This window comes from Macadamia integrifolia, chromosome 7 (assembly GCF_013358625.1).
Source record: "Macadamia integrifolia cultivar HAES 741 chromosome 7, SCU_Mint_v3, whole genome shotgun sequence".
Lineage (NCBI taxonomy): Eukaryota > Viridiplantae > Streptophyta > Magnoliopsida > Proteales > Proteaceae > Macadamia > Macadamia integrifolia.
The window spans coordinates 34421600-34449420 of record NC_056563.1 but is presented as its reverse complement, the minus strand read 5'-3'; the positions used below and the strand labels follow the sequence as shown (position 1 = coordinate 34449420).

Here is a 27821-nt window from a genome sequence, read left to right as displayed (position 1 = left end):
AGCATTTTTGTGATTGATTCGGATATGATCCAGACTGGAATCATTAGGGACCAATTTATTCTTTGATTTTGAGTTAAAATTCTGGTATTAGCCGATCTGGATTAGAATTGGTTATGAACTATCCAACTCCGGAAGTTCTAGAATGGTCAATTTATAATTGGAATCACTAGAGGGATTGTTTTGATACTCAATTTCGAGTTTAAAATCATTGGTTGAATAAACCAATTTCGATCCAAGTCGACCATAGTAATACCTATCCAGGCTGTTTCAGAATGACTTATTATAAGGCTTTTGTGATTGATTTGATCCATTTCCGATTTTAGTCACTTTGATCTAGATTTTATCTAGTATTAGGCCAAATTGAAATCAAACTTCAATTTCAATTTAAACCGATTCGCTTTTTATTGAGTTGACTTAATGGCCTCTTGTAGGTAATATGTTCTCTTTTAGTAATTTTTTTAAGTTGTTATAAGGTCTTTTATGGTTTCGATTCTCTTGATCTGGTCCAATTCAATTTTTTACCGATTTGATAAAAACTCAAATCGATAAAGGGTCGTTTCACATTTCTCTTGATTAGTCCAACCCGCTTGGACTGGAAATGGACACCCTTACTCAAAGCAATAGACCCAATCACCCAACGGTTAGTATAATTTTTTTATTTTTTTTTCAATCCCATGTTGGACTTTAGAGAGACAAGGAATTGAGATTTGAGATTCCAAACGTAGTGTGGGTCTATTTGAGGATAAAATTACATTTCTACATTTTTTAAACACTTTGTCATAAAAAGTGGTGCAGCTTTTAAGTTTTTATTGGGAATATAAACACATGAAATTACTTTTTGAATCTTCTTGAACCAATCATTTCTTTCACCGTACAAGACTTTTTAAGTAACTAAAAGTGGGTTACAAGCCTTTTGTAACCTACTTAGGTTACAACTAGACAAACCCTTTAGTAAGACCACATTCGGCACATGAGGCCACGCTGCAAATGTCATGTAATCTTTCACATTTTCTCTACTCCTTGACACTCTTTCAAACCTGTTTAAGTTTAGAAAAAATATCTCCCTCAAACAAACAGCGTAGGCTGCATCAACGTTCTCTATGTCTCTTTCCCATTGATGAACCATGTTCCACACTTCCCATTGGCTGGCTCCCTCACCCTGTGGTGGGGTCATAGAAGCCTATCCCTTGATAAATAAAGAGGACATGATGTAAGATTCGCAGGGGAAGGAGAAAGAAAATGAAAAGTTTCCAGGCATTGTGGGGGAGGACTGAGGAGAGGTGGGGGACATCTGCAAAATGAGCAATCACTTGTGCATTACTTAATGAAATCTTGCAGGTAGTGGGGGAGGGGTCAGCAAATTCATTCAAGTCTGAAAGAGTTTGGTTGGTGGGCTCCGTCCTTTTCTATTTCTGGATCCAAAGTTAGTATCCCATCTTTTTAACAGGTGGAAATGGGAAAAGCTTTTATATTTTTTGTCTTTACTAATAAATGAATGGTGTCTCACTTTGAGAAAGATAGAATAGGAATTCCCATTGACAACATTGCTCAAAGCCTGAAAATACAAAATACTAAACACCACCTGGATCAGAGAAGACAACCCCAGACCCACAATGAAGAAGAAGAAGAAGAAAAGGACAACATTTTGAGCTTCAGAGCTTGAGAGTTGAGACTCTTCCCTCCTTAAACAACAGGTATGCTTCTTCTTCTCACTTTATAAAGAGTCGACAAAAATCCTCTCATTTCTGGGTTCTCTTTACATTTATTTCTGTTAATCTTTTCTTGGTGGACTGGGTAATTTTACTGTTGTTTGTTGATACTTGAGAGCCCCAGTTTTAACATCTCCATTGCTCTACTTCTCTGGGACTTGTTTTAGGAAGAGAAAAAAAAAATGCTCTGGTTTACAATTTAATGGGCACCTAAGATTGGGGTATTCTTCAACCTTGTTTCATCTTATCCAAAGAAAAAGGAAAATCAAGAAATGAAGACTACATTTGAGCTCCAAATCGCAACTAAATCGTTTCAATCCCATTTTATTTTTCTTCTGTAACTTCCTCTGAAATATCCAAAAGCATTTTCCTCGAAAGAAGGAAAAATATAGTTTTTCACTACCCACTTCCAGAAAGGAATGAAAAAACCAGAGAGGCCCAGATGCTTCATTCTTGTGCATGTCCCATATAACTACTGTAGAAGCAAAATCTCCACCTTTGGATCCTACCCTCACCAGTTTTGTTCTTATATCCATTAGATCTTCCAAATGGGACCTCTGGCTCTGGATGGTTTCACAAGCAGCATTGGTAACCCTCTTCTTCTTCTATCTATATGACCTGAGCTCCATCTTGATTCTTCTTTAGTGGTTTTAATTCAGTTTTAGTGATTTGGGTAAATCACTATCTGTTTTTTTATCTATCAAAGAGGATGGCAGGGCAGTAGTGGGTGAGAGTCAGTTCAAGTTGTCTTTGTAGGGCTTTTGAGACAAACACACCCTGTAAATAAAACTGAGATTAGAAAAGAAAACTAAGAAGAAGAAGGTGGAAGAGACCCAGGCCAGCATCTTACTGGCAGGTGCCATGGAGTGACTCCCCTAGCTTTTTCAACAAATATCTAAATGTTGATATTTCCTCTGCAAGTCTGCAACACTAAAAACCTCTCTCTCTCTCTCTCTCTCTTCACTTCTCTTGTGTGGATAATGGATAGTGGATTGGTGGTGATTTGTGGACTAGTTGATTTTCACTTACTTTGTGGGTTTGGGTGTCTGAGAAGAGCTGAAGCTCTGACATCACCTTTTTTCCGTTCCTCTGTTGCTGCTCTGCTAATGTCATTGAATGCGCCTTTCCCTTCGCTGTCTGCCTTTCTTTTTCACTCTTCTCTCTGTTTGGTATTTTTTTCTGCGTACTTTCTTCTCTCCTGGCTCATGGTTATTGCTTGCTTGCGTAGGTTTCTGGAACACGTTTCGATTTGAAAAGGAAAATTCAATTTCTGGGTCAAAAACGTCATTTTTTTTTTAAAACGAAATTGAAACAACGAAACTACTTTTTTATCAAAGTCAGATTTATTTCGTCAAAATTATTTATAGAATTGTAAATAGATATAAATTTTGATTTATGTTTCTAGAAATGGGTGAAACAAAGCAATTTTATCAAATGCTCTTTAGGATGTTATCAAACGGTGCCTTAGTTTCCTATTTTCTTTCTTGATGAGTTGATCTCATCTCGTTTTTTATTATTGTAGTATATACTACTCCATATGATAGTAAAAAACCTAACTTTTTAGCCTATATTGTCGTGGACCAGCTTTCGATTTTTTCCTGGAGTGCCGATCCAGTAGACTAATAATCCATGTTCCTAGTGGGCCATGTGGAAGCAATCAACAGGCTATTCATTAGTTTCTGGCCCTATTCTACTATTTTCTTTGCTTGCCTTTGTTTGTCTTGAACCGGCTATGGATTTGGGCTACAAATATTGGATCAATTTTGTCTAGTTGGCCTTTTTGATGTCCATATCATTTATAATCATTTTTTCTTATTCTGGAAGTTAGATTGGTCCTTGTGATTGGTTAGCTTGAGGCCAAATAAATTGGGCACACAGCCATCTGGTTTGTGACTTGGGTTAGGCCCACCCAAATTGGTGAAGATGGCAACACCTAGGGGTGCAAGTTTGGCCTTGACGGCTTGAACCTGCTCTTGGCCTGCCCTGATACCGAATAAGTATGGACCCAAGAATTTTGGCCCTGAGGGCTGGCCCAACCCTGAAATTTTTAACCCTGAATTAGGGTCAGGGCGGGTAAGGGTTGATGTCTTTAGCCCGCCCAACCCGCCCTGAACCCGGCCCTGATTTTTTTACCCTGAGTTTAGCCTTAGTTTTGGCTCTACCCGGCCCAGGTATTTACTCCTGATGTTGACTTTAGATTTTTTGTTTTCGTAGGATGTTCTCCTCTTTTTTTAACAGACAAGAGTTTTGAGATCTTCGGATTATTTGCTTTATTAGGATGATCTTTTTGTTTATCATGACAAATAATTAAATTTTTTTGGATTATATTAGTTTCTTAGGATGATCTCCCTTTTGTTTACCATAATAGTTGAGGTTATTTATATTGTTTCAATGTTTGCTTTAGGATGTTCTCATGACAAGTAATTTGTCATTTTGTGTTTTTTACCTCCTCTTTATTATGAATATTTTTTTACTTTTTAGTTATTTCATATTTTGCAGGTCAGGGTCAAGGTATACCCAACCCTTGATAGCAAACCAAGGTTAGGGTCAAGGTCAATCATGGTCATCCAGGCCCGACCCTGAGAAATCAGGGCTAATCAGGGCGGGTAAAGGTTGGGTTGAACCCTGAAGGGTTGGGCCTGGGTTAAAGTTTTGCGACCCTGAGTCAGGGTCATGGCAGGTTTGGGCCCAGTTAAGGGGACTCAGAGTTGGGCTAGGGTTTTAAGAAGCCCGGCCCAACCCGGCCCTGTTGCACCCCTAGCAATACCAGGGTTTTAAAGAGCAGAATCTGGATCTGAATCTGAATCTAGATCGGTCTGGCCGATTCTGATCCCAATCCCATTCGGCTAGATTTCGCCCTAACCATAGAACTGCAATATGGATCAGCTGGTCCAATCCCAAGTTTTAAACCCCTGTACAACAATAAGGGCTCCAGGTAATTGGGTAGTTGGGACACTTTATGTATGGACCCAATTTCTAGAACCATGGTGACGAGAGAATCTCTTCATCCGCATTATCTGACCTTCTCATTAGTCTAAGGAAGGGAATTTCAGAACTTCAATAATAAGAAATGGGAGTTAATGACGACAGTCATTTTTTCAGAGTCTAACCATAGCATCAAATCATCATGGTGAAGAATCTCTTCACCTATCATATAAGAATGGGAGAACCTATAACCCATTCATTGATGAATTCTAAACATCATTTCCTTATATTTGTGAGGTCCCTGATAATAATTTTGGACGCAGGTCAAATGGTAACACTGCACAAGTTAGCCGAGCCAACTCGACCGGAGAAGAGTTAGGCTATAAAATTTGCATTTAGGGAGAGAGGAGGAGGGATCTGTCATCTCTATCCCCTACCTTCTGATATTGGCATGAACAGGCTCAATCGTACGGTAGGTAGGAACCATGTCATGGTTTAGCATGTTTCTCTTCTTTATCATGTGTTCAGATATGATAAAAGTGTATTTTTGTAATTCTCCAATTTATCCCAATCGAAGATCCGGGTCAGTCGCATCTAAAACCGGGTTCATCTATATTTTCTCACATCAGAATAAATTTTGGATCTAAAATCTATTGGGAGAATGGATATCAAACACAGCCTTAAATTTGTGATGGGTAAAGTTAAAAACATAAATGGGCTTTCCCTCCGCAATTTGAGTTGGGCTCAGATATCTCACAACCCATTTGTAGCCCAATATTAGACAGTGGAAACAATCTATGGCTCAAGCCTTTTCAATTGGATTTACTGGCTTGGCTACCAAAAACCCAAGGTTGGTTTGGGCTTGGCTTAAATTGAGCTAAGCAACTCTAGAACTCGGTGATCTTTTCTATACTTTTCTTTCTGGAAAATTATCTGAATATTCAATATGTTGGTTACTAAAATTCAATAGAATAAAAATTTCTGATTATATCATTTTTATTAACTTCTTTGTCACTTTTGCCACTTCCACCATTTCCATCTAGGGCTTTAAATGGATCGGATGTGATGGGATCTAGATATCACCTGATTCGATAAGGATGCCTCTGAACAGATCTGGATTCAAATCAAATGAATTTTTGACTATTCTTCAACATCCTTAAGTGTAAACTAGGCCTTCCTCCCTCGACAGATATGATTCACTCTTAATCCATGTCTCTCACTTCATTCTCTAGAACATGTCAAATCTTCAAGAATCCTCAAAACCATTAGTTAGCATAGGGATCCTCTCCAGCAGTCGGCTGCCCAGTGAGGCATTTGATAGTTGGAAAGACCCAGCTCTGTGTTGGGGTGCAAGCTCGGGTCCTTCCAACCGCCGGATGCCTTTTACGGTAGCCCAGCTGCTGGAGAGTACCTTGATCTCATTAATTACTTATTTTATTTTTATTAATTGATATCCATTGAAACAGATAGATTATGTTCCAAATTATCAGAATTCGAGTACGAATACCCACTGACCAGATATGGATACCCTAAATAGATAAGGATGCAAAGACTTCTCTTAGCAAAAATTTATTAAAAGAGAAATTTTAGAGGTGCAACTTTATGCATAGGTAGATTACAATATTCTCGCCCATATGTCCAATTTCGGCCCGAAGATAGTTAGCCAATGCAGCCCAGCCTAACCCTGCTCTGGGCCTGGGTATCAAAAGCACTTGAACCTTATATTTTGGTGCTAGTACACGCTATTGGGTAAAATTCTTTCTTTCTTTTTTTTTTTCTTTTTTTTTTTATTTATTACGATGTCGTATGAAACAAATCTTAACCGCACAAATCTAAGTTGGGCCCACCATTGTCCCATTTTCATTTGAAGAAAACAAACAAAGTTGGAGTCACGGGGTCTCCCCTCCCCACTTCTAGGTTTTTCTCTAACTACGGAGTTTAAAAGTAAGTAATTGACATTAGAGAAACTAATCTGTGTTTTTGTCCTTGATCAGCTTCAAGGGTATGGGTGTCATTGTATGAATTTCTAGCCCGCATCGATTAAAATGATCAAAACCAACTGGTTCAGCTTGGACCCATTATTGGTTTAGTTTGGGTTTGAAATTCTTTTAAACTTGTATAAACCAAAATTGGATCAGAACTGAATCGAACTCTTATCTGTTTGGTTTCAGCTTGAGGTTTTTCAAATCAATAGAAATCGAAATCAGACCAGACCAGACCAACCAAAACCGAAAAAACCAGCCGAATAATGGCATGTTAAGTAAACTCGATTAAAAAACTGATCCAAAGGAACTGAATAAGGACCAAGAGACTGGTTTTTCCTTCCCATTTTAAGTTGGCAATGACTACCATGGTTTGAGGAAGCAACTCACTCCAATTCTGACCATTTCTTGAGGCCAATTCTAGGGCATTTTAATTGATTTCGATCGAATCTGACTAGTCTATTTTGTCAAAGAGAAATAGGGGGTTTCACTTTCTCTTTCTTATTTTGTGTCTTATTTGTCCCTCTCTAACTACGAGGATCTGAATCCAACCCCTTTCCCCCCACAAACCCCACACTCAAAGTCAATGAAATCCTCAAAATTAGAAAATAATGTGTTTCTTTGTCCCTTCCTAGCTTATCTCCTTCCATTCTTCCAGTTAAAATTTCAACTTCAAATGCTACCATATCCTTAAAATATCATTTGTATCTTTCTAATGAAATCTATCTTAGTAGGAAGGAGAGGCTTTTTGTAAACTCTAACACGGAGCACAAGTAAGAGCATTCTAATGAAGATCGTATAAAAATTAAGGGAAAGGGATAGGTATGCCACCGATATCAAGTATGCTAACGGATAGCACTAATATGAACACATGATGGAGTATCATTCAGGAAGGATATGGGGGTCATTTCAGAAAAAGAGAAGAGAGAGATAGACACAATGGGTGCTAGCATACTTGATATCGGCGGCATACCCAACCTTTTCCCAAAAATTAATAGGAAACAGAGGCTTTTGGAACAACTCATATAAACAACCCTATCTCTTTGTAAATTCTAACACGGCACACAAGTATGTTTCTTGGATGGCTCCATTTTTTTTTTTTTTAGTTGATTAAGTTTTCTTTCAACCGGAGAGATGGAAGAAACCCTTTTATCATTAGTGATTTGACCCCGTAATTGAACTTATGTGTAAAATAGATGATTTTTCTTATGCAAAGTAGTGTAAGATTGCGTGTATTATGTTTCTCCTCAAACCTCGCAATGGCAAGAGACTCGTGCAGTAATGGATATTTTCTTTTTATAGTTTTTTGGTGGAGTTATCATTTATATAAGATTCACATGAGATCACATGATTAAAATATGAGAAAGAGTGTCAGTTTATACTCCAATGTTTCTAATATAAGATGAGAATGTGTGACGGAATCTTTATAGTGCAGTAGTGCACTTCTTTTTTATTTTTTAGGAATCAATTTTTAAATTATAAACACGGTTTAAGGATGTTGAATCAGCGGGTTCTTTGAAAACAATCCACTTTATAGGATTGGCTCCAAGAATTGAATGAAAAATAATAAAAGATGTAAGAAACACAATATAGGCAATAGAATAAAACTTTGACAAACACTTAATAAATGTTATTAAATAAATAAGAAGAGTATCAAATTTTGACAAACACTTAATAAATGTTATTAAATAAATAAGAAGAGTATCACTTACATATTAAAGTAAAGATGCAGAAACGTAAATAGAAGATCTACAAAATAGGTAGAGTTGAATCGTATTAAAATACTCTCCTTAAAGTATTTGAACACCCCATATTTGTATGCAATCAGATTGACCACACGTCCTCACCTCCAAGATAAAACAACTCTCCAATCACTTAAGGTGCAACTCCAATAAGTGATTGCAATAGGGAAGAACGAAGGTTATTCTCAGTATTTATAAGATAGAAAACAAAGTGTTTTTGGAAAAACAGAAACAATTGTCTGCAGAACACTAAGTAAACAGAATGTTGACAAAGAGCACTTTCACCCAACATAGAGGATTCCAAATGTTAACAGAGACTGATTTCAGTTTGGACTTCTTTATTATGGATGAGAAGGTGTCTGTACATACAGGTACATGTCTATACGTATACAGGTGCATGTCTAATGCCAATGGGTGTATAAATCTAACGTAATGGGTTCTTTCATATATACACATGTATCAATGTATGGGTCCTTTCATATATTTTGAATTTGAAATTCAAAAATTCAAATTCAAATTTTGTGTAAAAAGATACATCTCTTGACACCCACACCTGACCAGGCCAAGCCTGGCCCAGCTTGGCTTGGCTCAATGTATGATTCAAAAGCATCCCAGGAACCCCCATACATGACAAGGGAGAGTTTATCTCCAAAGGGCTTGCACCTTTAAGAAACTATCCTTCTTATATACCCCTCACACCTTTCATTCAAACTCAATGTGGGACTAAACTTTATGAAAAGTTACTTTAGTTCATTTTCAACTTGTCCTTACTCGTTACTTGTATACATACAATTTTTAAAAAGCAAAAAGGGGGGAAAAGGATTTTGACATTATTTGAAACTTTAATACTAAAGTAATATCTTATACTTTATAATATAAAATCCAACAAAAGATAGGGAAAAGTGTCTTTCAATCTATATTCTAGGCTACGACCAAATAGGGGTGTCAATCCTGAGTCCGCACCGATTGCCCCAATTGAGCCCGACTCGCTTAAGGCCCTACCTAAACCAGCCCGTTTAATAAACATGTCGGGCTTAAATGGACATTTACAATGCAAGTTACTAGCTCCTCGGGCGCCCGACAGTGCCAACTCATTTAAGAAGCCTGTTTGAACCGAGCCATTTAGCTCGACCGATCCAACCCTTTTAAAACTGCCTAAATACTTATTTTACCACTACTAATACAAAACAATAATAAAGACTTTGTAATAAAAAATTTATGATAGATGATGTTAAACATAGTATTACATCCAACTTTGTAATAAAATAAAATAGGATATTTTAAGATGTTTTAATAGGGAGTGAATGAATGGTAAACAATTCTTGTGGAGAACAATCACTTTGGTACTTGTCATAATCTCTCTCTCTCTCTCTCTCTCTCTCTCTCTCTCTCTCTCTCTTTTTGTAAGAAACAACCATGATCTCATATATGATTAACTGTGGAGAGTTTTTGGGTGACCTTTACTATATTCAAATGGAATATTTCTGGACATCTAATCCACTTCAAAAAGGATTGTAGGGGGAGTCTGTTTAGACTTAAGTAGGTCCGTAGCCCGTTTAAGGTAGCCTAATTAAAGCCTGACACTGATCGACCTGATTACAAGCCGTACCATGCCCCCTAAACCTAAGCCGGTTTAAGTAAATAAGCGTTCACGATGCAAGGGTTTCGCACCGCCAGGACCAGTTAGGCCCGACCAATTGACAACCCTTCATTTAGATACATTTGATTAAATAATTTATTTTTTTTCATTTAAAAATAAAATAAGTGGACAATTGTTGTAGGTTCAAAGAACCCTTCTCATAAAAGATTTAAATGCGTCTTATTGGTCAGCCCTCTTACATTTTTATTTTTTTTTTTGGCAAATGACGGGTGTCCAGGCCTTTGACCTGACTAATCCCACAAGCTCATACTGATGTCACAATCGCATAGATCGGGTTATACCGGGATTGAATGAGAACTATTCAACCTTCACTGAAATCAATGAAGAGCACTAAATACCCCCGTGTGAGTGGCCCAAGGTGTGCCTAATGGGAGTCAAATTCAAGACGTTCGAGTTTACGACTCGTACCAAGTTCGTTGTTCACCAACTGCGCTACCCCCTTGGGTTAGCCCTCTTAGACTTAGTTCCTCAGTCCTTTTGGTATTAAGAATGGGATTGATCAAGATCGATATTAATCTGGATAAAATTATTTTTGAACTATTTTACCCTTTGTATATATTGATTCACCAATACAATATTAACTAAGAATTGAGATCGATCAAATCTGATTCTGAGTATTAAACGGGTCCAGCTAGTGGAATTGAACCAAACCTTTTAAGAGAAGCAACGATGATAATGATTTGAGGGAGCGTAACGGAATTGATAGAACCGACCAATTCTGATTTCAGAATCGGTAGAGGTCGATCCTGCATGTGTTGCCGATTCTATTTACTTGAACCTAGATGAAAAACCATCTAAGTTCAGACGATTCCCTTTACTTGAACCTAGTTGACCACTGATCTAAGTTCAGAATGGTCTCCAAACCTCCACATTCCAAAGTCAAAAGTCAAAATAAATCTTTTCTTCAAATGGAAAAGAATGTGTCTCTTGTCCCTTTCAAGATTTCTTTCTTTGCAATCCTTTCTTCCAGTTGTTGAGATTTCAATTTCTAAACTTTCATACCTTACAAGACTTTGTACCGAATTTCATGACTTTTAAAGAACTTCCAATGAATAAATGTGCGGCAACATCCACCATATATGACAGCCCCATGTGAGGTTTTCAAAACACATGTTATTGATGTCCTCAACTCATGATCGTTCAAGTCGATTGGTTGTAGGTTTGAGTCTTGGTTTACCCACTATTGCTTATTGGTTTTGCAAAAGCGTCACTTGCCATACGAGGACTTGTCCTGTGGGATATGATCACCACCACGGAGCACAAAAAAAAAAATTTCAACAAAAACATGGATGTCCATTTCGTATCGGCTGATTCGTATTGATCATTTATTGGTATTAGTCGTTGGTGATACCTTATCGATACTAATATGTATCGGCCATATCAAGATCAAAATATCATTTTTCAATAAAAACATGGGCGTCCATGATGAATTGACTGATCCATATTGGCCAAATATCAACATCAATATTGATTACGATTAATCTAGAAATAATATCTATAACTATATTCATAATTTCGCCCTCTTTCTTCTTTGGTTTGTGTTCTTCTAGTTAAGAGTTTAAAATTGAAGTTCTTAAATAATTGTTTTCTCTAAGCAATAGTTTTACAAATGTTCATATATTAAACAATTATTATCTCAATAATCAAACATCATTTGACCTTTCCTTCGTCTAAAGTAATCTTCTAAAAAAAAGGAGGGGGTGAGAAAAAAAAACTTATTTATACATGTTGTAGCAAATTATTTTCAAAAAATGTATTTCACTATGTTACAACTTGTAAAAAAATAAAAATTTTCAACTTTTTTTAATGATTCTTATAATGTGTCAGCAAACTTTGTTGACTCTCATACTTTATGGGCGTCTTCTCATACCATTATAGACATGTAGTCCAATTTAGCACCCTTATGTGTCAAAATAAACTTTTAAAAGTTGTATGGAATAGACAGCATTAATTTTTTTTGATAAAAAGATCGATAGCATTAATTTGGATTGCTATGTAAGAAACAATAAAGATCTATATAGACTATACTACATAGATATTCCACTGAAAATTCAAAGTGTGAAGAATTCATAGAAATCATTCCTTTTTTTTTTTTTTTTTTGGAAATAGAAATCATTCATTTATGTAATAGTTAAGATTGTTTAGTAAATATTCTCTTCACATGAACTCATTCTGCTTATAAATTATTTTTAGTTATGTGAATAAATTAGGGATGGCTTTTTCTATGGGGTGTAGAAAAAATACATCTATATTATTTCATTTCTTACTATATGAAATCGAAAATGCCTCTTCATTATTTCTCAATCCACCGTGTGTTAAAAAAAATTACCTCCAACAAATTATACTAGATTTTACAGGAACATTTCTAATTACTTTTATTGATGGAATTGATGGATCTTGATCCGGATCTAGATTCCAAGTTTAATAATATTGCTTCATCGGCAAGCAAAGACTTGTATTGTATAGAATTTGATAGCCAAGGCTGGCTAGGGCCCTAATCTCTGGCAGTGGAGTGGGGTGTTTAGAGGATTTGTGGTTTGCAATCTTTGCATATTAAGTGAGCAGTTAGGCACTTTCATAAGATTATCCGAAAGACCTGACACATATGGGTCATATCTATTCAGGTCACTTTCCTCTGATCTGTCCTCCACCTAAGATGGTTATGAGTCATCTCTCTCTCTCTCTAGAAAGAAAGAAAGAAAGAAAGAAGATGTAATGATATCATATCACGACAACCGATATCAAACACCGTACGAGAATGACCCACCCCATGTTCCCCATGTTTTAGCCTTTAGATTAAGTGAGCGGTGGAATTAAAACTTTTTATCAGATTGTGACGTGTCAGGTGGAGCACCAGATTGTGACGTGTCAGGTGGAGCACACAAAGACGCACACAATTTGTGTTTTCCCTACAATTGGGAAAGACATAACATCCACCAGAAGTCAGGGTAGATCAAGCCCTCGTAAGGTGTTTGATTTACACATGAACTTTACTCAGAATAAAAATTAATTTAAAAAACCAGAGAAATTAAGTAAAGTCTATGTATAAATCAAACACGTGAATAACTAAGACTTGATTTAAAAAAAAAAAAAAAAAAAAAAAAAAAACCCTGAAACTCAACGTTTAAAATATAACTTGTGGACCCCACAATAAAATGGAGCCAGCCCAACGGTCTTTTAGACTTCCACAGTAGTAGACTAGTAGTACCACTACTTTTTCATCTTCCATATTCTCGGCCCTTTTTTGAGCCTTTGAGCCTTTGAGCCTTTGAGCCGTCTCTTTCAATGACCAAGTTAATGTAGATCGTACACGTGTCCAAAACAGAATACAGTTTTTTTTTTATAAACAGTATAGAGAGATAGGAAATCACGTAAATACAAATCTAAGCACATGGCTTTCTGACATCTTCCAGATTCTCAGACTATGTGGGCCCTGTAGATTCGGGGATTCGCAAAACTCTCAAATTTACTATGTGGGCCCGTGTAGAGAAAGGAAGGTTATTTTCAGCATTTGTGTCTATAGTGCATTTGCCTCTTTCCTTTTGAACCTACGTATCACAGATGTTCTACTTTTGGGTCATTCGGATGTGCAGTTTCACATCCTTACAAAAAAAAAAAAAGGATGTGCATTTCACATTAATAACGAAGTGGTTGATCGAATCATTCAATAGAATAGTCAGTACTCAGTAGAGAGTGTTTTTTTAATTTTTGGTAAATAATAAGATTTTTTTTTTTTTTTTTTTTAAGTTGAAATAGGGAGAATGTTTAATGACGAGAGAGTGTGTGGGATCCGTAACTGAGATAGGAGAATCATTGGGCCTGTTTGGTATCGTTTCTGTTCCAGAAACGCCGTTTCGTTTAAAAAACGAAAATTTCAGTTTCTGTGTCAAAACACAGTTTTTAAACGAAAAAATGGTGTTTTAAAATTTCAGATTTTTATCGGGAAATTTTTTTTTTTTTTTTTGTAAAATGGAACGAAACTGGGAAGACGGAACTCCATTTTGGAGTTCCGTCAAATCTCGTTTTTTCAGTTTTTTTTTCAGTTTTTGTTCCAAAAAAAATAGAAATGGACCATAAGTGCACCAAACAGAAGATTCCGTTTTTTCGTTCCAATAGAACGAAAAAACTCCAGAAACATTTTTTTAGAACGATACCAAACGGGCCCTAAATTTACAAAGTGATATCGTTTTTTCCATTTTGTAGAAAAATGGAAGCTAAATTTATGAGTTGATATCTTCTTTCCATTTTATAAAAAAATGGAGGTTAGGCACACTGTTGATTTTTTCAAGAGTTCTTAGGGTATTAAGGAAAGAGGAAAAATGAAAGAAATAGACATAGACTCGAGTATGTTAATATTACACTCAACTTTTTTCTATAAAAAAAATAAAAAAAGAAGGATTTATACGTTACCCACTTATATTGGTATTAGGGTTTTAAAACATGATATTAGTATTGGTATTGAATACCATCATACTGATATAGATACGAACAATTGTATCAAGCTTGATCGGACCATTTTGCCCCTCAAAATATCGATAGTAATTTTTTGATCGTTTTGCCCTCCTGCTTATTTCAACACCACTTATATGGCCTACGCTATTAGTCCTTCTATCTACTCTCCAAAAAATAAGGAGCAATGGTGCCTTTCACATGAAGATAGTTAGGTAATCAAATGGGAGCATTGGCGACTTGGTGTAGATGCACTTCTGAACACAATTCTTTTGCCCTTTTTAATATAATAAGAAAATCGAGGTTCCTACATGGTGGGGTATGTAAGAGCTTTCATAGTTTAACTTTTCCTAGCAATTTATAGAACATGGTTATGAAATGCACGTGGCAGCTCATGCATAGTTAGTGTTTTATATCATCTTTTTTTTTTTTGTCATTTTCGGCACACAAAAATGTCACTCCCTAATCATCTATGAAATGTCTCCAAAATCTTCTTCTGGCATTTCTTTGAATTCTTTCCTTGTCATTTTCTAATGTGGTATTTGATGAAAAATCACTTTGCGTTTATTACAGATACATGATGTGATGATGATGAACAAATTACAAATAACTTAAGAGTAACTATAATACATAATAAATTGTGAAAAAAGTCATTTAAGGTGGCATAAGCATGTATGATGAAAACCTTTAAATACTCTACTATAGAAAAGTGACTCCAGAGAATTGGAAGGGTTGAAAGGGTGAGGAGAAAAACCAGAACTATAAATTTTAAGAATTAGATTAGTTTAAAAGTATTTTCATTTCTCTTCTCTCCCATTTAATTTCTTACACCTACCTCCCTTTCATGGATTCACTTATTTTTCTTCCAACCGTTTATATGAACTAGAAGCACTCAATGACTTACAATACCCAATTCAATCATTTTAATACAAATAGCACATTTCCACCTCTACTCACCATTGTCCATTGAAATACAATCCGAGATTCATATATAACTTCCTCGTCACTATAATTATGCATGCCCTTACGTCTGGTGCAAGAACTATGAGACTAAGGCACCGTTTGACATCGTTCCATCTCTGTCATTTCTGTGTTTTCTTGTTCTCAGAAACAGAGAAACAACTTAAAAAGCTTTTAATAAAGTTGTTATGTTTCACCATTTTCTAGAAACATAAATCAAAATTTATGTTCATTTATAATTATAGAAATGACTTTGAAGTAACAAGTTGGACTTGTTTCGTCGTTTATAGAAATGAATTTAAGAAAAAAAAATGTTGTTATACCTGATAAATCTCTCAACTATTTAAATCTAAAAAGAGACAACCAAACTCTCTCTCCCTTTTGGGCATCCGATGACATTATTGGATTTTTAGTGGCATTATATCTGGAAAAAATGTTTCAAGAAATAAGTTTATCAAACACCAAAAATCCCTTTTTGTTTTCGAAAATGTGAAAATCCGTTTCTACGGTTTCTAAACACAAAAACAGCAGAAACACTAACAAACGGTTCGTAGGTGTCTTTCTTCCCCTTGCAGTTTTAATCTCTTAACTATTTCTAGAAACCAAAACTAATAAGGAATTCGATCCAATCAATTTTGATTGATTAATCGAATTGATCTAACTTTTGGCACCCCTGCATACCTCCATGGCCACTTCCTTAGAATAGTGATTTCCTCTAAGCATCATTTGGCTTAGATGGATACTGCTACATCCCAATTCAATAGGGGTGATATTTCTTCCACATTAGCTATTTTTTCTGTTCATAGTGGCCTACATTTTCATTAATGACGATAACTAAATGGGAAACCATGAGGCCCATGACAAAGCACATTTCAAGAGTGCGAGTGTGATTTTATATTCCACATCCACATCACCTACTCCATAAGAGTGCTCTTTTGGCAGTGGGTTACCCGTCTACTTACCATTCCACACACATATGAAGTCCCACTAACATTAGAAGTTTTTCTTTTCATCCATCTTCAACAAGGGTTGGTTACCTATAAGAATAGTGTAAAAAGAAATCTTCATACCATACCAATGAGACGATGAAAATAATATCATTCAATCTTATCCGTCACCTCATATATAATCGATAAAATTCAAGAGACGTCTCTTTAACATGTTTGTTTGCTTGGAAAGGAAAGATTTTTTTTGGTAAGATTATTAAATAAGATCGGAACTAAGTTTTGAAACTTATTGTGATTAAGAATAAGAATATTGCGTATTCACATTTCACATTGCATCAAATGCCATTTAGTTGGAAGTTGGAAGTTGGAAGTTGGAACTGGCTTCCTTATTTGTACAATTGGTTTCTCATATTTCCCTTAACCATTTGAGTTCTCATGTATACATGGTTTCAGGTATTAGTATCAAATCGTCCGTATCAATATCACTCATGAGCAATATCGATACTTGATCAATATGAATCAGGTTCGATATCATCTAAAACGGCTGTATTAATATCATCATAAACCAATATCAGTGTCAATACTATGAGCTACATTCATGCCTATATACAAATCGTGAAGCACTCCCTCTTGTATGTACCCCTCAATATCTTAGCCTGAGAAATACCATTACATGCAAGCAACATGTAGATTCCCTACCCAATGATTTAAATCATAGTATTAGTCTTGATCGAGATCGAAATTGATACGGATGGATCATATCAGACTAAATCAAGGCATTTTGTCCTCAAATCTGGATAAAAAGTCTTGCCTTGCTCGAACCATTTTACCTTAAGTAAATACCAACATTATCATTCTAGCAATATTGATAAGTATTGGCCAATACCCCCATTAAGGATTTAGTTATCGGTATCGATACTAATATTGATCTCTATCGATACCAATATTATATGATATTGCTCTCAATTAGATCAGATCAATTCATATTTGTCAGTTTTTCCCTTGCTTTTATAAAATGTACATTTTCTTTTATGATTTACCTCAAACGGATAAGATAATGGATCTTGCTTTCATAAAATGTACATTTTCTTTTATGATTTACCTCAAACTAATACATATAATGGATCTGGATTGGTCAAGTATCGATATTGGTCTCATCAAATATTATTATTATTATTATTATTTTTTAAATATACCACTGATTACCCTTGGCCAAAAAAAAAATGTGGAAGAATATGTCATGTGATGATCCAGAGGAGAGCCATGTGTGTCCGTCTCCATCTCTTTTTTGCTAATTTTTCAACTCTTTCCTAAAATGTGGGTCTCATACGTAGTGGCTGAGACGTGGACCAATCAAAACAGTAGGAATCAGTAGAACAATAGATGATATAAAGACAATTCTGGACTCCATTTTGTAGTAAAATTAGAAAGTAGGAAGGGCATATCTGTAGATTTGATCTTCATTTTAGACATTTTAGTGAAAGCTAAGAAGGTTTTATTTATACACGCAAGGGAAACACGAATTCGGCACCTCTTGTTCCCATCCTTTTTAGTCTTTTTATTTATAGAGGAGAGAGCTCTTCGCTTCCCTTCAGAGAGAACTCTTCGCTTGGGAGGCGAGGAGAAGAAGAGAAAGCGCAGGGGAAGGACGGCGAAGATTCTCAAATATCTCGATCAATCTGAAGAAATAGCTGTGATAGAGATTGAGAGAGATATGGGTGCGAAGAGATTCGCCGTTCTTCTCTGCGCTGAAGATTCAGAGTACGTGAAGAAGTTTTATGGTGGATATTTCGAGGTGTTCGTGGGAATGTTGGGAGAGAAAGGTGAGATATGGGACATTTATAGGGTTACCAGTGGTGATTTCCCTGAAGACGACAAGCTGAAATGCTACGATGGGTTCGTGGTCACGGGTAGTTGTAATGATGCTCACGGGAATGATGTCTGGATCGTTAAGCTTGTCAATATCTTGCAGAAGTTGGACTCCATGAATAAGAAGATCCTGGGTATCTGTTTTGGTCATCAGGTATGGAAATCTCCCCTTCTCCTTCACACCATGCATTCCTCTGTTAAAGTTTTGAACAGAACATCAAAAACAAATCTTTTTTCTTTCTATTTTCAACGGAAATCTGCACATTCTGTCTTATCTTTTTTTAATTTAGGTCAATTATGATTTCCCCTTTTTTTCCATTCTTAATGGCTATCTACATCTGTTCGATCGTTTTTCTTCCATGATGATTCATTGATTTGGTTTGTTAAGATATGTGGATTTTCACCATTCGGCGATTTTCGCTTTTGTTGGGTATGGGTTGGGGAAGGCAAGTTGGAAAGTTTTGATCTTTGATTCATCGGAGGAAGACTGTATCGTCGATTTGGGGATTTTCAGTCAAAAACTCTTTTCTCCAAAACGGTTTCTCCTTTTCTTTTTTCGAAAAACATCGAGGCCACGTTCGTAAAAACGCTATATATTAGTGTATTCCTCAATTAAGATGTTGTCCCCACATGATTGGACCATTAAGAATCGTCTGGCATAAAGAACAGGTAGCCAGGGTGGCTGTGAGCTGGAGCCTGGAATTGGGCCCGATGGAACTATACAGTACTGATATCACGACCCCGGATCCTCCCCCGTGACCTTGTACGGTACGGCTGGCAGCATAAGATTACACATCCTAAGTTCTCATCCATCTGATGTATGATGAAAGGGCTGTCACACTTGAGAGGATCTCCTTATGCTAAAGCCCAGATTGATTAGTCCCAAAGTATCACGTGGATCACGTGGAGAATTCGAGACTTTCTTATATTGGTTAGATCTCTCCATCTAATATCTTAAGCTTTTAAATTGATATTCTAATATTATATTAGTCATGAGACCCACTATGCAATGCGGAATTCCTTAACTAGTGTGAGAGGGTGTTTTGGGAACATATTAAAATTTTATAGGAATGTATAAACCCTAAGATTGTGTGATGAACCTTAGACAAATATATGTCAACAGTAAAAGGTGAACATATCATATCATTTCTCTTAAACAGTTTTTTTTTTTTTAATGGGAATTTCGCATTACAGTTATAACTGACTATGTTCACATGAATTGCTCTCTTTGAATGTTGTGATTAAACCTTGATGGTTAAATTTTTTTTATGGGAAACAGATACTGTGCCGAGCATTGGGAGGGAAGACTGGAAGAGCAGTTTCAGGATGGGATGTGGGAGTAAGAATGATCAACCTTTTGCCCTCTAAGCAGTTCTCCTCTGCCCTCAAATTACCCATCTATGAATGCCATAGAGATGAGGTTTGTGACCTGCAACTCCATTAGCAGTAGTGTAGTGTACATACTTGGATCTTTCTTCTTCTCATGGTTTAAGTAGAAATCAAGTATGAATAGACCAGAATTGAATCGCGATTCCACCTGTGATCTATTTGAGAAAGAGGGAGGGAGACATCATTCCATTTAAGTGATTGCTTACTTTTCTTTCATGAATCTCTGATGGTGATTAAAATGAGAAGCAGGTGTGGGAGCTGCCACCACAGGCGGAGGTGATTGCGTGGTCTGATAAGACAACGGTGGAGATGTTTAAATACAAAGAACACATAATGGGCATACAGGGCCACCCTGAGTACAGCAAAGGCCTCTTCCTCAACATTGTGGATCGTCTCCTTCACCTCAATCTCATCAAGGTATAATACCACTTCTTCCTTCACTTTCTTACTGTGTACTGTTCAAATTTTTCTTCTTCCTATTGAAAAGAGAACTCTTAATGGAAGGGAAGTAATCAAGATATTATAGTGGTGGGAATCATTGAGATCTAAGTAGTGGTATTCCCTTCAGCCACTGATAAGTAACTTTCTCTTCACTGTGGGATAAGAGATTCCCCATCAATCAATAGTCATAAACTCCCCTTACTGTACAAAGTACTGAGTCCCATGGGAAGGGAGTAATCAAGATACCATAGTAGGATTAACTTCCTCTTCACCACGGGTGAAGAGATTCCCGTTTGAGGGTCATGAACTTCTCCTATTGTAAGAAGTCCCGAAACTATCCTTCAGTGTCCAAGGAATCTCATCCAACAACAATAAAAGTGATGTTCTGGTGAGGAGAAACTTGGTCTTCCTTTCCAAATATTAACATTTTGCCTAACTAATGCTTAATTTTCTTTACGCAGGAGTCCGAGGCTAAAGTGGGAAAGACACGGGCAGAGGAGCTAGTGCCGGATGCAGAGGCATGGAAGAGACTGTGCAAGAATTTTCTCAAGGGTTCAAAACCAACCACAACCCCATCACTGATAACTCCATCACTACTATAGATATCAAAGTTTTCCTGGACAGGGGAGGAATAGAGAAAGGAGGATAGTTGATTCTGGGTCTTAGATGAATTTGTTTGTATATATTATAACTCTAGGGTTTATAGGAAATATAAATTGGATGGACAAGTTTTTATTAATTAATTTTGCCTTTTAATTAGTTTTTTCCCCTTCACTTACAAAGGTGCTAATTTTTTAATTTCTGACTGCTACCAACAATACATATCAATATCGTATGGTTTTAGTCACGACCTGATCTGACACATGATAAGCACCAAGCCCACAAGATCTTACGAGAATGGTTTAGAACCTAATCCGCACTTCACACCCACCATCACAAAACTTTAAAAATTGATTTGCTTTTCCATTTGTCTGTTTGTTTTGACAAAAATGGAAGTAGAGAAACGATGCACTATCTACTTATAGAATTTGTTTTAGGAGGAGGTTAGGCACTCCGAACCCACTATCACAAAACTATAAATATTGATTTGTTTTTTGATTTTTTTTTTTTTTTTTCTTTCATTTGTCTATTTGTTTTGACAGAAATAGAAGTCATCTGATTATAGATTTTGTTTTAGGGGAGGTTGGACATGCCGTCAGTTTTTGGACCTAATGGTACCAATGGTACTAGGGCACGTGGCCATGAGTGTCTATGGATTCATAGAGCGTGGGGAGAGAGAGTGACGCAGTCTGATCAGCAGGCGTGCCTCAGCTTTATCTTTTATTTTACTAAAAACAAAAGGAAGTGACATAAAGATTTCCACTGAACCCACAGTAAACCATAGGATTATGGGTCGTGATCGATTGGTAATCTGATCGATGAATCAGCCGATTTGAATTTCAGGTTGTGATCGATTCAGCCGATTCCCATCAATTTTCTGTTGATTCTGGTAGATTTTGGACGATTCAAATCGACATAGGCATTAACTGATTCGATTCCAATTCCTTTATTTTAACCTTAGAAATGAGAGAACAAGAGAGGGAGGTGAGGGTGAAAGAAGAAAGAGATCCCAGAAAAATGTAGGAGAAAGGGCAAAGATATAAGATCCATTCAAGAGAAATCTGAACACCGCCAATACTAAATGAATCCAGAGTATTTCTCAGCTTCAAACCAGCTAGATTGATTATGTAACCTTACTATAAAAAAAATAAGAAGAGGGGGGGGGGGGGCGCCTTTAAGGGTCCACCTGCTTATGACCAAACGAGATACAACCAGAATTTGTAACCTTAATTTTTTCAATACTCTCTACAATTTTCAAGGTCAGAGTGAACTCGTTCAAGGTGTTGTGCATTTGAGGAAACTTCAAGTCAAAAATCTGTGGGCATGTCTCGCGTAGGAAGAATTGCGAGCTGAGGCTATATTTGGTAACTAAGAGAAGAAAAGAAAAGGAAAAATTCAAAAAAAAAAAAATATGAATTTAGTGAGAAGATAAACACAAAATAATAATTGGGTAATCATTTTTTTTTTTTTTTGTCTTATTATGTCATTTGTACTATTTTCTTTTTTTCTCTTGACTACCAAACACAGCCTAAGGAAAAAAAACGAAGGTGCTTGGTGTAAGATTGAAAGCTGCAGAAATCAGGTGTTTTGGAGGAGAGGTGGATTTGTGATCTCGGTTGCTACTTGGAACAAGAATCAGCAAAGATGGGCTTTCCTCAACACATCCTCCCATTTCCTTCCAGCCAATACATCTATCAAAGTAGTCTTACCAACGCCACTAACACCCACTAGATCTGGAGCAACTTCTGGCTTAAAAGCTAAACTCACTCCCCTAATTAAGAATCAACGATATGATTCTGAAGAAAGAATTCCTCCTACTTTGGCATTCATAATTGCCAAATTGAAAGCTAAAGCTGCCTGTGGCATGTCTATGCCTCTGCCTCTTCCTTTATAGAGTCTGATCTCATCAAAGGTGAGAGAGAAGGGTTCGAAGACATGGGAGAAATGTAGAATAACCCACTTGGATTATGCTGGGAAAAAAAACTATTGTGACAAGAAAGGATCAGCAATTCTTTTAGGTAGGTATGCATAGTTCTAACGGGGAGTTGCAGTTGGTATCTGTGTGTGACTCTTGAGCAAGGGGAGATAGTGGGTTGTCTTTCTCTATGACCGGAGTAAGAGGGTAAAGAGGGAAGTCAAGATGTTGCACTTCCGTCTTGCCGGAGATGCAAAAGGGAACGATCAGTGTTTTCCCTAACTTGATACGAAATGACAAAAACTAACTCTATATTAAAAGCAGATAAAGAATGCAAGATGGGCAAATAAGTAAGGTTACAAGAACAGTTCAGACAAGGATTGCGGGAAGGAATTTTGACCCATATACAGTAGGAGATGGAAATTAATGATGGATGAAGCAGGAGTCCAATCACATGGTTACATTAAATCCGTCAAGGCATTTTCATCAAAACGAAATATGTCATGGCCAATACCACCCATCCCTATATTTCTAAGGTGCCTCAGGCCAACGATCCAACTCAACTAATACAAATCCCATTATGATTCTCCCATCTATAACCCCTGGAGGGAAGGCAAAGGATGATGAGAGTTGATGTTGTATAAGTTGAGTTGTGTCTCCACTTGAAATGATAGGATCACCCCCTCAACCAGAGATTGCTTCTTGGTTGGGCCAACCAAGAAACCTACTCCATATTTTCTCTACTTAATTTTTTTACTTCGGGCATTTTAAATACAAAAACACAACGGAGCCATATAGAAAATCAAAAGACTTCAATAATAGGAAACAGATGCAGGATATTCAAGTGTAAATCTAATGCAAAATAGAGTTGCATAAGAACCCCAAAATAAACAGTATTCGTTAATGACCCAGCAGCAGAATTAAGAATAATATGAGTCTTAGAAAAGTTCTATCATAAATTGATTGTAATCGAAGAGTCATGTTTTTTGTAGTTGGTTACAAACATTATTATTTATTAATATGAATCCTTACCATTGATGTAGTTGTTCCTAAGCAAACATGACAAATGGATATGGAAGTTTAAAATAAAAGGAATCATCCGGTCCCATGGAATGCAAAGGCAGGCAGTAGCACTTAGGCGCCCATCATAGAACCAGAATTCCTCCTGCACTCGGACAACATATCTAGGTAGAATTGGCATTTGCTGATGTCACTCCCATAGTTGTTCAGGCACTGCAGGATACAAGAGGAAAATCAAACATTGTTAAGAACACTTTTCTCATAGTACAAAGACATTAGCAATGATAGTTCCAGACCAAAGCACACTTTTTGAGTACAATTTTTATCATATACGCTTTTTTTAATAACCCAAAAGTTTCAAAGACTGGTGAGCAACATAAAAGCAAATTGTCATGTTACCCACTTCTACTTCCAAGAGTAAATATACTTTCGAGTGTTAACCACAATATATCCAAAGAGAGATGAGCAACAAACAAACACAAATTTTCAACTGTATCTGAGAGTTGCAGCTCATGACCCAAGCCATCCAAACTGGTAGGTTTTCTCTGATTTAAGCTTTGGAATTAATATCCGAATTACAGATGGATATGGCTTTAATGCATTATCTCCAACCAGCAAGAAAGCCAGTCAATGTGCACACACCAACAAATCATAGCTGGAGTTGTCCCTCTCATAATTAAGGAAATGAACAGGAGTGGCCATTGCTAGTTTTTCTTTTTCACATCGCCTTTCAAATTCTCTCCCTTTCTTTCCTTCTGCTGTATCTTTTAAATGTTTTGTCTTCAGGAATTAACAAATCCCTACATCACTCCAAGATTTTATTGGTACTCTTAAAAGCCTAACAAAAGCTTAACAAGAGTAAGCAGCAGTTTCACAGGTTCCCTTAAAAGGCAATGTATGTCATTGTCCAATGCAAGGAGAGTAAGTAGAATATGAAATTTTCCACATACATCTTGGAAAGCCTTGGAGTGATTGTTGCATGCATCTGAACTGCCGAAATTGTTCATGGTTGGTGCTGGGGCAGTGGCAACAGCCTCTGATGCAACAGTTTCATGTTGAACGGTGCGTGGACCAAGTACAGAATCAACAGCCCGATGTGCAACCGCACTACCAGTGCCAAAAGCCATGCCTACCAAGAAAAAATACACGAGAAGTGACTCAGTCAGTTGCTCAGATCCTACAAGCATGCATAAAAGACATGTTGTGTGTATCCACTCTGTTGCTACTAATTTATAAGCTTCAACGCTTCCAAATAGTATGTTTTACATACCCTGAGCTATAGTGGCACCAAGACCTCCAAGCATAGAACCACCACTGCCACCCTGAGCAGGAGCTGGAGGAGGAGCACGGCTTGCTGCAGGAACAATCAGTAAACCATGAAGGGCAGACAACAAAGAAATAGTGAGAGTAAAAAGCAGTTGGTCAGTCTGGAAGAAGCACTGAGAGTTCAAGGCAAATCAAAGTAGAAACATGAAAAGATAAATAAATAAAAAGACTCATTCGTTGATTGCATAAACAAGGGTTCTTGTTTTAGTGTCATAAGCAGGTTTACTGCAATACCTGGTTGTGGGGGATTACGCATGGGTGCAGCACGAGGAGCTGCCCGAGGAGCAGACCTTCCTGCAAAAATAACCAAACACCACAAAGGAACATATCAAGGCACCATAAAAATAAAAGTAGAGAATTAACGTCACATTGCCCAAATGCCACTTTACTTGGAACCGACACCCTTTTTTGTTTGAGCATATTACACATTTTGCACATTACTACTGGCAAAAAAGGCAAGATTATGTCATCATGTGACAATCCAAATGGGAACCAAGGCTGTGTCCGTCAGTCTCCATCCCTGATTTCCCCCTATTCCTTCCTATGGGAGCTGCGGTTCAATCAAAACAGTCGGCACCAGTAGGATAGTTTGATGAGAGGTAAAGACAATTCCAACCTCCTACGGAGTAAAACTAGAAAGGGCACATCTGTAGATTTCATTCAAATTTTTTTGGTCATTTGAATGAAGCTAAAAGGTTATAGTTATACACATGCAAAGCAAAATGCAACCGTCCCATATGATCCAGGAGAGCCCTTTGCTTCCCTTGAGAGTGCGAGAGTGAATCAAGGAGATGAAGAGAAGCACAGGGGGAGGACAGCAGCAACAACTCTGAATCTATCAATCAATCTGAAGAAAGAGATAGGAATATAGGATATATATATAGAGAGAGAGAGAGAGAGAGGGAGAGAATGGGAAAGAAGAATTTGCCATTTCTCTGTGTGCTGAGGATTTAGAGTACATGAAGAAGTTGTACGGGGCTATCATTTGGGATGTTTGTAGGGACGTTGGGATGAAGCAGAGACATGGGACCCCTACGGGTCACCCGTGGCAATTTCCTGGAGGATGAGGCGTTGGAATGCTCCGATCATTTCATGTTCAGGGCTAGCTGTAACGCCTACAAGAATAATCTCTGGATCATTAAGCTTGCAAACTCTTGAAGAAGTTGAACTCCACGGACAAGAAGATCCTGAGTTTCAGTTTTGATCACCCAGTACAAAATCTCCCCTCTCCCTCACACCATACACTCCCAGCTGAAAGTACGAAGGAAAAATTAATAAACAATTAGATTTGGTTTCCTCTTAGTTTCATTTCTTCTTTGTCTTCTCCATGCGTATCTGCACATTCTGTCTAAGTCTTTCTAAGTTCGATCAATTATGGCTTCCCTTTTCCATAAAAATTCCTTCTTCTTCCATTCTTAGCGCGTATCTCATATATGTTTGTTCGTTTTCGTTCCATAATGATTTTTGGCTTGTTAAAACATGTGGATCATTGGGCAATTTTATATTTTTCCTCTTTGAACATTCGTGGCTGATGGGTTGGGTAATGCGACGATCTTTGATTCATTGAAGGAAGACTATGAAGGTTGTATCGTTGATATGGGAATTTTAGCTAAAAATTATCTAATTTTTTCTAGTGAGAGAGAGAGAGAGAGAGAGAGAGAAAAGATAATCGATCATGAAACAAAACCTAAATTCAGGGCATCGCTAAAAGACTTAAACAGAACCCTACAAATCGAGAAAAACAACAGAAATCAAACATAGCGCTCGCGAGCTCAACAGATGGAATAAAATGATAGATTAGATTGATGAACACAAAACGTACCTCCGGAGCTTCGGCGAGCCATGGTTCTTAGTTGTCGAGAGCTGCGAGCGGAACGCAAGACTGAAGAGAACCTGACCCGTGAGATTACGGAGCTCGGAAGAGGCTTTGTGGATGTCGATTACGCAACTCCATTTACAAGTTTAAAGAAGGGATCAAGGACTAGGTGGGTAAACTAATAAAATGAGGGGTATTAATAGTAATTTCACAGCATCGTTCGTTATGCCCCAAGCAAAGTTTCCAATAATCCAGGGAAAATATATGAAATATTGCACTATTCCCGGAATATATGGTGGAGATTTTTCTATTATTTTGACAAATATACCCTCGGATGTTTTTCCTGCTAATTAAATTATGAAAAAAATTCCCTCCGTATCACATTTTTCAAGGCTATGTTTGATTCTCAATAAATGAAAAAAATAAATAAATAAATAAAATGAAAAACTTTTAATATTGAGGAGAGAGATAGACATATAAATCAATTATTACATTAAGATGAAAAAATAAATAATAATGATATAATAATCGATTTGTGTCAATCTCTCTCCTTAAATTCCTCCCTTTTTTTATAATTTTTTTTCTTTTCATCTCTTGATAGAGACCATTCTAGTATAAAATGGTTTGTAAAAACAAAAAAAATATATATAAAATCTACATTATTTATTAATATTTATTTTATCGACTAAATATGTATATTTCATTTGTCCAATCATAATTACAAAATATATGGACAAACAATTTCATTGGACTATGGATTGATAGTAATTAATTATATATCTTATGGGAAAATGTTGGGTATGCCGCCGATATCAAGTATGCTAGCACCTATTGTGTTTATCTCTCTCTTCCCTTTTTCTGAAATGATCCTCATATCCTTCCTGAATGATACTCCATCATGTGTTCCTATTGGTATTATCCGTCAGCATACTTGATATTGGTGGCATACCTATTCCTCTCCCATATCTTATAGTTTATTAAAAAAGTGAAGTGAATGATTCATAAATAATATTACTTTGGGATGTTTTGTTACAACTACTTAAAAGTTATGAGTATTTGTTCCTTTTTTTT

The 27821-nt window shown here is 36.7% G+C and overlaps 2 protein-coding genes and 1 long non-coding RNA gene across 3 annotated transcripts; 2 read left to right on the top strand and 1 right to left on the bottom strand.

Moving 5' to 3' along the window:
- The first annotated feature begins 1315 nt into the window (after positions 1-1315).
- Positions 1316-5247, top strand: LOC122083964. Its single transcript, XR_006141780.1, has 2 exons — positions 1316-1694; positions 4958-5247. It is a non-coding gene; the product is annotated as an uncharacterized LOC122083964 (long non-coding RNA).
- A 12655-nt stretch (positions 5248-17902) lies between these two features.
- LOC122083572 (gamma-glutamyl peptidase 5-like) lies at positions 17903-20832 on the top strand. Its single transcript, XM_042651431.1, has 4 exons — positions 17903-18397; positions 19523-19663; positions 19882-20049; positions 20535-20832. Exons 1-4 carry the CDS (start codon positions 18089-18091, stop codon positions 20673-20675), a joined length of 759 nt encoding a protein of 252 aa, XP_042507365.1. The 5' UTR covers positions 17903-18088; the 3' UTR covers positions 20676-20832.
- Positions 20833-23520: 2688 nt separating this feature from the next.
- LOC122083655 (hemiasterlin resistant protein 1-like) lies at positions 23521-26911 on the bottom strand. The gene is made up of 5 exons (XM_042651524.1): positions 26757-26911; positions 25169-25228; positions 24879-24962; positions 24559-24737; positions 23521-23821 (listed from the first exon to the last, which is right to left on the bottom strand). The coding sequence occupies exons 1-5, from the start codon at positions 26776-26778 to the stop codon at positions 23723-23725; spliced, it is 444 nt and encodes a 147-aa protein (XP_042507458.1). The 5' UTR covers positions 26779-26911; the 3' UTR covers positions 23521-23722.
- Between the last annotated feature and the right edge of the window lie 910 nt (positions 26912-27821).

Bases quoted from the DNA above. Each gene is read 5' to 3' on its own strand.
- LOC122083572 (XM_042651431.1), top strand. From the start codon at position 18,089: ATGGGTGCGAAGAGATTCGCCGTTCTTCTCTGCGCTGAAGATTCAGAG. The intron at 18,398-19,522 runs GTATGGAAATCT...TATGGGAAACAG, and splicing joins GTATCTGTTTTGGTCATCAG to ATACTGTGCCGAGCATTGGG. The intron at 19,664-19,881 runs GTTTGTGACCTG...AATGAGAAGCAG, and splicing joins ATGAATGCCATAGAGATGAG to GTGTGGGAGCTGCCACCACA.
- LOC122083655 (XM_042651524.1), bottom strand. From the start codon at position 26,778: ATGGCTCGCCGAAGCTCCGGAG. The intron at 24,963-25,168 runs GTATTGCAGTAA...TTGTTCCTGCAG, and splicing joins GCGTAATCCCCCACAACCAG to CAAGCCGTGCTCCTCCTCCA. The intron at 24,738-24,878 runs GTATGTAAAACA...TTTTCTTGGTAG, and splicing joins TGGTGCCACTATAGCTCAGG to GCATGGCTTTTGGCACTGGT.